Here is an 11,699-nt window from a genome sequence, read left to right on the forward strand (position 1 = left end):
CCAGGGGAGGATCAGGTTGGAAATTAGGAGACATTTCTTTTGAGAAAGAGTGGTCAGGCATTGGAATGGGTTGCCCAGGGAGGTGGTGGAGTCACCATCCTTGGGGATGTTCAAGGAGAGGTTGGACCTGATGCTTAGGGATGTGGTTCAATGGGTGACACTGGTAGTAGGGTGATGGTTGGACCAGATGACCTTGGAGGTCTTTTCCAGCCTTCATGGTTCTGTGATTTAGCATTGGCCATCCAGCTTCATGAGCACTGGGTGACATTCTGCTGTCAGCTCTCTGCTTTAACAGCCCTCCCTGGTTTGAAAGAATTCCATCAAGCTGTTGGTTTTTACACTTGTACTGTCCCAAAGAAAGTACTAGGGGTGCGAGACCTCATCCCTGCTCATTTAGGAAGCCCAAGAGGTGCCAAGGCAGCCCTGTGCCAGCAGGACCGGCACTATGTGGGGGTCGCTTACCTCCCCAGCTGCGGGGCACGGCCTCCGCCCCGCGCCCCTCACTGACAGCTGGGGGGGGGTGTGAGACCGGCTGGGGTGAAAGGGTGAGGAGGAGGGGAAAACTGGCAGGGGGGAAAAGCGCGGGGGGCGTGCGGGAGCGGGGGGCGAACGGGGAGGGAGCGGGAGCGGCGGGGAGCGGAGCGCAGCGGGCCGGCGGCGAGCTGCCGGGCCATGGCGCGGCGGGCCGGGGGCGGCGGTGGCTGCGGTGATGGCGGCGGGGGGGTCCCCCGGCGGCTGGTGCTGTGGCTGGCCCTGTGGGGGCTGTGGGGCGGCGGCGGCGGCGGTGCCCAGCCCGGCCGGGGGGCTGCCATGCCCTGGGGCTGGGGCCCGGCGGCGGCCTGCAGCCCCCGCTGCCTGCACGGCGGGCTGTGCCTCGGCAACGGCACCTGCCTCTGCTCCAAGGGCTACGAGGGCGAGCTCTGCCAGCACGGTAACGGGAAGGGGCCGGGGTGCGGCTGTGGGGCAGGAGGGGGGCGAGGTGGGGTGGATGGAGGCCGGGTGAGGGGAACGGTGCTGAGAGCGCAGCCCGCGGTCAGCAGGTGGATGAAGATGCTCGCTTGGGTGTGGAATGGCTGTGGTGCCGTCAGCAGGTCGCGTTCTATCGTCTGAAGACCCTTTAAATACCTGTTTGTTGAATAAGCTTCAGCCTCAGCTTCCCTTTGCCGTTTTTGCTGTGAGCGTAAACCCCCCTGGGCAAGGGGCGATGCCTTTGGAGGGCTGGCGGCCCTCTGGACCTGAGCCGCGTTAGGTGGTGCCTCCAGGTGAGGTTAGTGAGATGAGTGCTGAGGAAGAGGTAAAAACGTGTGTAGAAAGCAGGTTGTTTGCTGGGTCCCTCGTTTGTTCAGAGTACGCTGTGCTTGTAAAAATACAGGAGCTTATTTCCTTGATACAACCCGACCCACGGAGTCGCTTGCACACCCCGTTTCTGTGGTGGGTAAGTTGGGATGAACAGAAAGGTCTGTTCCTGCCGGTCTCCAAGGGGAGATGAACTATTTCTGAAAGCGTTGCTCGATGTGCAAAACGCTAGCAAGAAGAGTTTCAATTCAAAACCCGTTTAGTGTAATGTTCCCAATTTCTAATAGTTTTCTTCAAAAGTTGAACTCTGGAGCACTGTGGCTAATAATTGCTAAAACCCGGTCAGTATCAGCAGAAGCTGATGTCTTGTCCTGTAGGAAGAGGTAATGCAACTTGTACTGTATTTCTCCTAGTTCTCAATACCCTTCATCTAAACTGTAATTCTTCTAAACTTTGAAATGGGATGTGTCGGGGAGCATCCTGAGCCACTTCTGTGACAGGTGCTGAAAATTTCACCTCGTACTGCAGTCACTCGGGGAGCACTGGTTTATTGAGAACTGAGGTTAGCGGGCGGTGGGTTACGGTGCCCAGTAACATGCTGCATAGCGGGGCTGAGTAGAAGTGCAGTGAGAGCTTTTTCCAGACAAATGTTGGACCCTAGCCCTCTTTAGTTTTAGTGGATGGACCCTAGCCCTGTTTAGTTTTAGTGGAGGTATGAAAGATCATCAGAGACAGGTCTGTTTATGTGCTAGAGTGGTGAATGACCTGGTATTAAGGAAACCACTGCTTTCTCCAATAAGGCCATCAATGCAGAAACAAAACTGTGAAGAAATGAGACCTCATCCCTTGCTCTGTCAATAAAACCCACTGAGTTAACTTTTTTTTTCCTCTTCTCGCTCACAGAAGTCATAGAAATGAAAGGTGGGACACGTCCATCTGACTGTATGCACATGGTGGGGTTGTGCTGTACTTTTTAAGTGAATATCATGGTTTTGAAATAGTGGGGCAACAAAAAGTGTTTGTGATGCCTCTGGTCTTCCCTGGCTGTAGAGAAAATACAGATGGAAAGGAGAAAATCTGTCCTGTCATTAAAAAATAAAAATAAAAAAAAAAAATCCAGTGTTTGGGGAAAAAAAAAAAAAGGTATTTTTTTCTATGTTTTTAAATAGATGGTCTTCAAACTGTTACTGGAACCTGTGGCTGCAAGCTAAATGGATCTAATAACATACACAGATCCTTGTTCAGTATAGGTTGTGAAATAACCTAATCTGTGGAATTGCAAAACGTGGATCTAACAGAGAGAAAAAGTTGAGCAAGACTTTTCCTAGTGCAATTCTCTCTTGTTGAGTGGATTTCTCAGAACAGTTTTATTGCCTAGCCTTCTTGCTCCACGTGGGATTGCAGCAACATGCCAGGCAAGCATGTGGTGGCAGGTTCTACCTGTCCCAAGAGCTCACTGGTCACTGGGATATTGCAAAATACTTTGGGGTGTTTTTAGCATAACTTTTATTCTAGTGAGAAGCTGCGAATCAGATTCCTCCCATGCATTGGAGATACAGTCTTGCTTATTCTGGGAAGTCGAAAAGCAGTTGCTGATATTTTGGCAAAGCATAAAATGAGCATAAGGAAAAGATGTGCAGTTTGTAGGCTGCAGATTTCAGGACAAAGTTCTTTCACGCTGCCTCAGCTCAGTATTCAAATGCCTTCTAAAAGGTGTTTGCCTTATGGAGAGTCTTCAGCTCTATAAATTCTATAAATACAAATAATCATAGAATCATTCAGGCTGGAAAAGACCTAAGATCATCTAGTCCAACCTTTTGTTCAACAATATGGGAAAGTATCTGCCTGTCCAAATGGTAATAGTTAACAGATGAGAATAGTATAGGGTTCCAGCACTGCATAATACACAGAGCTGTCCTTTTGGGATCTCATTGCTATTCTCTTGGTTCCTTTCTGTTGCACACCAGTGCTTCTTTCCCACTTGCTGTTTTCTTCATGCAAGTGGTGTCAGATTTAACTGTTAGGTCGTCGGGACAAAGCTGCTCTCTTGCTCTGTACGTGACTCCACAGTGGTATTCTTATACTGATATTAGTATATGTTTTTAGCATAAATAAAATAAGCCTTATAAAACTGGGAAAAAAAAAAAAAAAAAAAAAAAAAAGATTATTTTTTTTTTTTTTTAAAAAAAAGAGAGAAATAGAATTCTCCTAAGGTGGAGATATTTATATTTTAATTTATGGCATTTCCAATGAGCTGAAAGCATCTAGTAAAACAGTTATGCAGAGCTGAGTGGTGAATGTTTCTTTCATACATGTCTGCATCCTTTATTTGCATGCAATACTCATTGTGCAGATATTAATGTATTCTTCAGTTGGATTTTGCCCTGATGTTGCCACCAAGCAGTGTGGTGTTACTCAGTGCTTACTTTTTTCCTCTTCCATCAAGACTTCTCACTCACCCAGTCAAAGGACAAAGCAATGTCATGCAGGGAGCTCATCTCACACATATAGGTAATTCAGATCAGACTCTCTGAAACACACAGCTTCCTAAAATGTGTACGTGAATAAATGTGTGTCTTCTGAGACACCAGGGGTGACTGAGGAACGATTTATGAAAATCCTAGCAAGGATTTGCAAAATTGAGCTTCTTATTTGTGCCTTACACAACATATCCAAGCTGTCGGCAATGAAAGAGTTGTGGGATCTAGGATGGCCACAGATGCTTTTCTCCCAACAAATGATTTAGTTATGACAGAAGTTTCATCTATCTTGGATGATTTCTAAATGGACATTTCAGACAGGTCTTTGAGAGGCCAACTGAGGGAAAAAAAAAAAAAAGTGACAAAGAAGGAAGTGATGACTTATCTCTCTGTGCATGGAAACTTTTTCGCTGGAAGTGTGCGATGGCAGAGAAAACACATCTTAGGAAATGTGAAGACAAATGGAGTACTTACTGACTAAAATAATGCACATTTCTTAGGTACTTAAGTAATAGCTTTGGTAAGCTTCACCAAGGTTTGTTTGTCTTTCTTTCAGCCACGTGTTATCCAAAATGCAAAAATGGAGGGGAGTGTCTGAGACCTGGAAAATGCAGGTGTCCGCCCGGCTATGGGGGTAGATACTGTCATAAGGGTGAGTAAAACCCAAACAAGTGATAGCTCGGGAAGACTTCAAGTTTGGAAACAGACAAAATGGATTTGGGACTTCTCAAGTGCAGGCTTGATGCTCTTTGAAATAATGACCTTAGTTTCTTAGACCTCTGACTTTACTGTCAAAATATGCATGTCCTGGAGGATCTGTGTACTTGCAGAATAATAGCATGGAGTATATGTATTTGTAATTGTTTGAGAATTTGTTGTGAGAATTTGAGAGAATTTTCTCCCTTGTAAATGCATTGTTTATGTGTTTGTAAATATTTTGTGTTTTAAATGCTGTTTAGCTATAGAGCAGACTTTTTTCCTAATTAATTTTATCATATGATTTGTATATGTGTGTGTTTCTGTGTTACGTGTTTGAAACTTTTATGTACCTGTAAGATAGTAATACTGAGGGCAAGCTGCTAAAGTTACAAGTAGCGATGTGCTGCTGATGGGTAAGGGGAGATGGCAGAGATGAGGAGTAACAAAGACCAATTTTTATGGTTTTGTGAAGCCTACTGAATACATGCACAGGTTGGAAAAGGTGATCCAAGAAAACGTTGTTTTGTTATGAACTCATCAGACTACTGATATAACTCCTGAGTTCTGCGATAAAAGGTAAAGTAAATTTGAAACAGTTTAAAGGGAGAACAGCATAGTAGGCAAAATAGCCCAAGAGAGTGAAGGAAAATAAATCGTTGTTTTTTTTTTTTTTTTTCAGCAGAAAACACTCTGCATATCCCTTGAAAACTTGCCAGGAGTTCTCTATGAAAAGGCACTGTTAAGTTAGTTTGGCTGTTGTCACCATACTAAAAACTTGCTAAGCATTCTTTCTAACTGCAGTCAGAGCAGCCAGAAGCACCTTGCTGGATTCTCTGCTCATTCTTGGTGTTCATACCATGGGCATTTGCTGTATTTCCTTCCTAATGTTAAATTAGGAAGAGCTTGCTTGAAAGCTCTTCCAGAGGTTACCAGAGCTTACTTGAAACATAACATAATGTGGACTCGGGGACAAACTTGACTAGCTTCTGCAGCTCTCTGAAGCCTTGTTGCTGTTGGGTTGTCTGTGGGAGTTTTCGTATTTCATAAAGAAAGTGTGACCTGAGCTTACCTAGCGTGGTGATATCTAAGTTTACTGAACCTTAAATCATAGCTCTGGGATGTTAACTAGGCTGAATGGGAATTCAAATGCTAGTGATGATACTCTGACAAATTTGTTAACATTATAGACAAATGAGAAAGATAAGGAGCTGTATTCAAATGAGTATCTGTATAACAGTAACATGTAATGCATTGAGAAATAACTATTCATTTTGAGTAGATTGTACAATATCGACAACAACAAGGTAAACTGGAGTATGGTCAACTTTGTTTTCCAGCAAAAGGATATATATATATATTATTTCTTAAAAAACAACTGAAAGCCCATGTTGGTAGGGTCTGTGTAGAAGGGAGAACTTGATGTTCTCAGAAGAGTCTGCATCTGAAGCAATGTGATAGATACTACATGAACAGAAAAGGAAGAATAGGGATTCAGTTTGTTATTATAGGCTACACTTGTATCTTTGAGCAAATGTGCTGCTTGTGTTTCGTATGTTCTACCTCTGGGGCAAAGGATGTGCTTGTGGTCACCTATAAGGTGCAGTAGTGTGGCTTACGGAGCCTGGATGTGCAAACCTGCTGTGAAGAGCAGTGCACTATTAAATACGTCAGCTTACACTGTGCGATAAAGAAATACGAAAACAAGCTCTGAAGAGCTTTTCTAGGTGTGTGAGTAGGCTTGTGTGACCTTGCATATTCAGTCTTTGTGCCAAAAATCTGTTAAATAAATTCATGCTCAAAACTTGTGGTAAAAGAGGGATTTAAAGCTTTTCCTAGGAAGCATCAAGCAGACATCCTGACTGTCCATCATTATAATGAAGGGTAGAAGTTTCTCTCCCGTAAAGTGAAGGTGCTGTATACATTTACATTCATTCTTGTGGAAGGATGCATTTGATTGTACAGAACAGCGATTATGCCATATTTCAGAGATGATAGTGCACTCCACAGTTGATACCAGTCATATGTCTGGCATAAATAATGCTTCATTAATTAGGCCTTCAGGGCTTTGACATGTAGAACAGTTCTGAAATGAGGAGACTTGCTTAGCTGACCTTTGGTAAAACACCACTCAGCTACATTATAGTCATAGGTTTATTTATCAAAGTAACGTCCCTTTCTCTTCTTGCTCTTGTTATGTGTAGGAACTCTCAGGGAAGGAAATATGTGAATTCTTGACCACGTGTTGCTGACTTACCAGCTGTGATTCGGCTAGATCGATAAGAATACTCATGATAGTAGTTACTGTGGTGTAGCAGCTGAACATTTGGTTCACAGTTATCTGGGGGGGAGGCACAGCTATTTTGTGCCATAACTATAATCATACTTGTTAGTTGGTACTCTCAGGTTAAATGCTCAACAAGCTTTTATGTACATGCTTAATTTTAATGGCGTGGAGAGTTGGCATAGTTCTGTCATCATTGCTGACTCCTGATAGAGCTGTGCCTCACTATGAATAGTCAAAATCTTAGTCTTTGCAGATGTGATAAAACAAGTAGTTGGTGGTAGGCCAGGTGTTTAAAGATATCTGTTCAGTTTCCTCTGCTGCTCCTGAAATGTAGTGTGTGTGCTGTCCTGCAGTAAGCTGTGAAGGAGGCTGCCAAAATGGTGGGGAATGCATCTCTGTCAACGGGGTTGTGAAATGCCTTTGTGCTTCTGGCTGGACAGGATCAAGATGCCAAGAGGGTGAGTATTTACACTCACACGCTTCATCTGTACCTCTTAAATGCTGACAGTCCCTAAGCCTATAAACAAGGCCTGATGGACTCCAATGAGAGAGCAGTAAAAACAAAAATAATTTGCTAGATACATCATTGAAGTAGTCTCTTTTTTTTTTTTTTATCACTGCATTCTCAAGAGCAGAAGCCTTACTAATTTGATTTATATTTAAAAACAAAAAACAACCTAAAACAAACTAAACCCTGTATTTCTCCCGCGAGAATAGTTGAAGAAACTCTTATCTCTGTTTAAAATGCTTGCATTACTTTGCTGAAGTAATGAAGTAGGGATGATGAGATGACATTATCATGGCATGGGACATGTGTAGTACATTCTGTGTTTACATATAGAAAATATTGATGAAAATGTAAGTGCAGTGACAAAAGCATTTAAAAAAGTTAAGAGGCTAATAACTATGGAAATGTCACTGCACTGAAGCAGAAACGAGGGACCTGCATTACTGGTATTTATTCCAAAAAACAGTACAAATTATTCTGCATTAAGGTGTATATTTGCTAACATTTAAACAAAAAATATTACACAGCATGTGTCTATTATTTATTTATTTATTTATCATTTCCATGGTCCTGGAAATGCCTTGAGAGTAATACCAGTTGAACATCTGACCTGGAAGAAAATGTGTTTTGCTATTTTGATTCGTATCATCCTGAATATTTCATTCTGTCAGGATTCTTTTATATCAGTTTTATAAATCCTTCTGGCTTACCCATTCTTTCATTCTAGCAATTTGTCCTCAAGGTTGTCGGAATAATGGAGCTTGTGTGGCTCCTGGGATTTGCAGCTGTCCAGCTGGATGGGTTGGTGGAGCATGTCACTTAGGTAAACAACTTCTGACATTTTTCTTGTATCCATTTTTCTACTTGTGTGATTTACACAATGTAGTGTTTAAATCTTCAGTGCCTAACAAAGCCGCTAGAAAAATATTTTAGAATAGTAAAGAGGTTCTTCTGCATACTGCAGATGTTATGTGTATGCATAAGGAATAGATGGCTTTTCAGATTGGTCAGAAAGACAGAGCTTTTCCACTTCAAGTTAACTTCAGATTCAGTTTTGCTTGTCACCAAATGTATTACTTAGTATATATTGTATTTCAGAAATACTTTCTGTAAACTGAGACCATGGTTTAAAGAACTAAAAATTACAGAAACACTAACACCACTGACGTGGGCTAGAAGCTTCATTAAATTTTATGGATGTCGAGAAGTGTAACTTGCTTCTCACTTCAAGGATAAATTGGGAGAAATCAATTCCAGGTGCTCTTTACAGCCAGCTTTCTCTCACCCTTCTATGAGGATTAGTTCTGACTGACATTCCTGCTGAACAACCACTTGCATTTTACCAAATTTGGATTCACAGAAGCAGATGAATATTATAAAACATTCACAGAAGCAGATGAATATTATAAAACCTTTAATCTACCTAGAGCTGCGTGGGCCTGTATGCCAGTAACAGCTCTGCCCTGATGCTAAAGATGATATAATCCCAAGATGAAAAAAGGAAAGCTTTTTGTTTGCTCTCCGGGAGACTGTGAGACAGCTCACTTAAGAGCTTTTGAACTGGATAGGATGGGTGCAAAGTCTGTGGATTATGTCCTCCTGCGTATGAAATATTTGTGTGGCTCTGGGAGTCCAAATTGGCTAGCATTAGTTCTGTAATATGTGTTGTCAAACAAACATTAACATATAAATACTTCAGTGTTCCCATTTGATCAGGAAAATGCTTGTTCTTTGTACTCAACGGTGTGTTGTGATAGAGCATGATATTAAAAGATAAGTATGGGACATGCAAAGAAACTATGAAATCCTTGGTTCCACTCCTTGCACCAGCAATAATGGTGGAAACGTTCAGGTTCTTAATGTCAAAATAATCACTGTGCCTGAACTACATAGATCTTTATCCGGTTTGACCTCTCTTGGCAAAGGCACTCATAAGCAGATTGAAACCCTCTCATTTGTTTCCTTAACTGGTGTGTAGCTGGGGGACAACTGAAGCTGTGCCTGCTCGGTTCCCCATTGCCATTCTTCTTGCAGAGGAGTGGGGAAACGGAAGGGCAATGTGTAAGCAGCAGCTAGTATGTGGTAACTGTTTCCTCGTGGATGCGTAGATCCAAGAACTGCCTTGAAAAAAGTTTCAGCAGAAATTTTTATTGGTCCCTCACTCCCATGGAGGCATCCATCTAAAAATAGTCTGTGCCTTAAAGAACAATGGAAATGATAGTATTTTAAAAGGGGAATGGAGCATGAGTAAGACTAGCCATACTGTGGCTGTATTCCAGTGAAGGCCATGAGGCTGTAAATTGAGAGGCATTGCTTTTCAGTTCTTCCATTATGCTTTTATTTATACTGTCCCTGTGCAGTCTCCAGGGAACAATTCTGCTAGTACAGTGAGACAAAGAAGAAAAACGATCCTGTGCTGTGCAGAAGACATACTGTGTGTCTGGTGTCTCATTTCAGCTGTATGTAAACTACCTTGTCAGCATGGAGGAAAATGCATAGCTCCTAACGTGTGCAGATGTCGACTGCCCTACTCTGGTCTACAGTGTACAAAGAAAAGGAAGGAATGAAGCAACTTCAGCAAAGATAAGCTGCATTTTCTTCACCATATAGAGATGAAGTCTGAGGGAGGGAGAAATTAAACATGGTAACTAGTTGATTTCAGGTAGCTTTTTTGTCTTCAGTATATTAAGTGAATGCTTTTCTGTATGAAAGGGAAGTATTGCTGATTGTAACAAGGCTGTTTTAAGTATCCAAGTGTGTTTAGTGTGTGGTGCACACTGCGTGTGTAGTGTATGATTTTTCTGCTAGTCTCATTTTTCTTTATAAGCAGAAGTATTATGTCTTGGTTGATAGAGCTGACCTTGAAATAAAATTTACTCTTCAAATAAAGTGCTTCAAAATGGATCTATTCTCTTCTGTTTATTTCCTTCTGACTAGAATCGATGTTTTATATTAGTGATGTGTTTTTTAAAAAGCACATGAAACAAAGCATCCTAATTCAGATTGTCAAAAGTGGATGTTAGTTTGTCTGATTTACCTTTGATAAGATGACAGTTGCAAGAGGAAACTTGCAGAGTTTGCATCTCTGCAGAATCACAGCAAAGAGCAAAGCATTTTATTAAAACCCCGATTCTTGCTTTTTGTGTGCTCCCTGCCCCTCACCCCCAATCAGATTTGGATTTCGATCAGTTAAGCCCTATTTAAAACAAAAGGGAAAAAAATGCTTGTTCAGACAGTTCCACTGTTACATTCTAAAAGCTTATTCCTTACTGATACTCTGAAAGTCCTTATCTTGACTACTTTTACTATCATAGTATCTGATTATCTCTGTACTCCCACTTTATTTATTTTCCTTATTGCAGCAGTATGGGGAAATGTCTTTATCTCCATTCTGGAGATGTAGATGATACATTTCCACTCAAGGTTGTGTCTTTGCAAGAGCAAGAAAATAGGGGGCTACAGACTGGCAGTGAGGAAAAGCCTTGGTTGCCATGAATCACCTGTTTGGAGGATGCCGAGATTTGCCTTCTGGCCATGCTCCATTCTGGCTTCATTTAGGTTTTGCAGCATTCTGTGTAGGCTGCAAATCTGACAGACTTCAACAGGCTTTGTTCTATGGTTCATCTGTGCTGTTTCTCAAAGGCTACAACTGAGGAAGGTTTTGCCAAAACGTGCAAGTTGAACCAGGCGATTTCCTAAATAATGTCCAAATAAATCTTTTTTAGATTGATTTTCGTCATGTTCTAGGTGACACGGAATTTTCAGTGGGAGTTTCAGCTTTGCATTATTTTGATCTATTTAACTATGCATTATTTTAATCCATGTGATAAAATAAGATTGTATCTGTGAATTAATTCTCTTATCAAAACACGTACCCTTCATAGGCAGAGTGAGTTCATGAACTTGTTTCCCCAGGGATCACAAGCTACCAAACATTGAGCAGCAGCAAAAGCAATGGGCCATGCTCCTTTACCGAACTAAGGAGAGAAACAAAGCATACTGCAGACAGAGCAAAGACAGCGTTATAGCTCACGAGGCTGCTTTTTTTCTGTTACAAAGCAGTTGTGTTGTGTAGCTGAGAAGCCTTTCTCTGCCTGTGCTGTGGAGGCTGTTGCATTTTGGTTCAGCTGAAACCTGCTGCACGTCTTGTGGAGGTTTTGGTTCTGGGCACATGGGGACAGAGTAAGAGGAGTGTATGGTTTTGTGCTGCTTTTGCTATGGTACATTGGGTATTTCAGACATGCTGGTGAAAAAATGTAGTTTTCATGCATGGAACAATGATTTCATCAACAATTCAGGATAGGATATAGGGTGATGAAATGCTGTGTCTATCGCAGCTCACTACAGTAATCAGGCCCTAACTGAGAAGTTCAGGAGTGAAGTTGAATACCTCAGATGAAGTACTGGTTGCAGGGAAGTGAATGAAAAAAAA

General features: G+C 42.0%; 1 protein-coding gene across 1 annotated transcript; it reads left to right on the forward strand.

The window, feature by feature from the left end:
* The first annotated feature begins 607 nt into the window (after window positions 1-607).
* LOC118162565 (von Willebrand factor D and EGF domain-containing protein-like) lies at window positions 608-11,699 on the forward strand. Its single transcript, XM_035318789.1, has 5 exons — window positions 608-931; window positions 4,333-4,428; window positions 7,113-7,217; window positions 7,995-8,090; window positions 9,725-11,699. The coding sequence occupies exons 1-5, from the start codon at window positions 673-675 to the stop codon at window positions 9,832-9,834; spliced, it is 666 nt and encodes a 221-aa protein (XP_035174680.1). The 5' UTR covers window positions 608-672; the 3' UTR covers window positions 9,835-11,699.

This window comes from Oxyura jamaicensis, chromosome 2 (genome assembly GCF_011077185.1).
Source record: "Oxyura jamaicensis isolate SHBP4307 breed ruddy duck chromosome 2, BPBGC_Ojam_1.0, whole genome shotgun sequence".
NCBI classification, from domain to species: Eukaryota; Metazoa; Chordata; class Aves; order Anseriformes; family Anatidae; genus Oxyura; species Oxyura jamaicensis.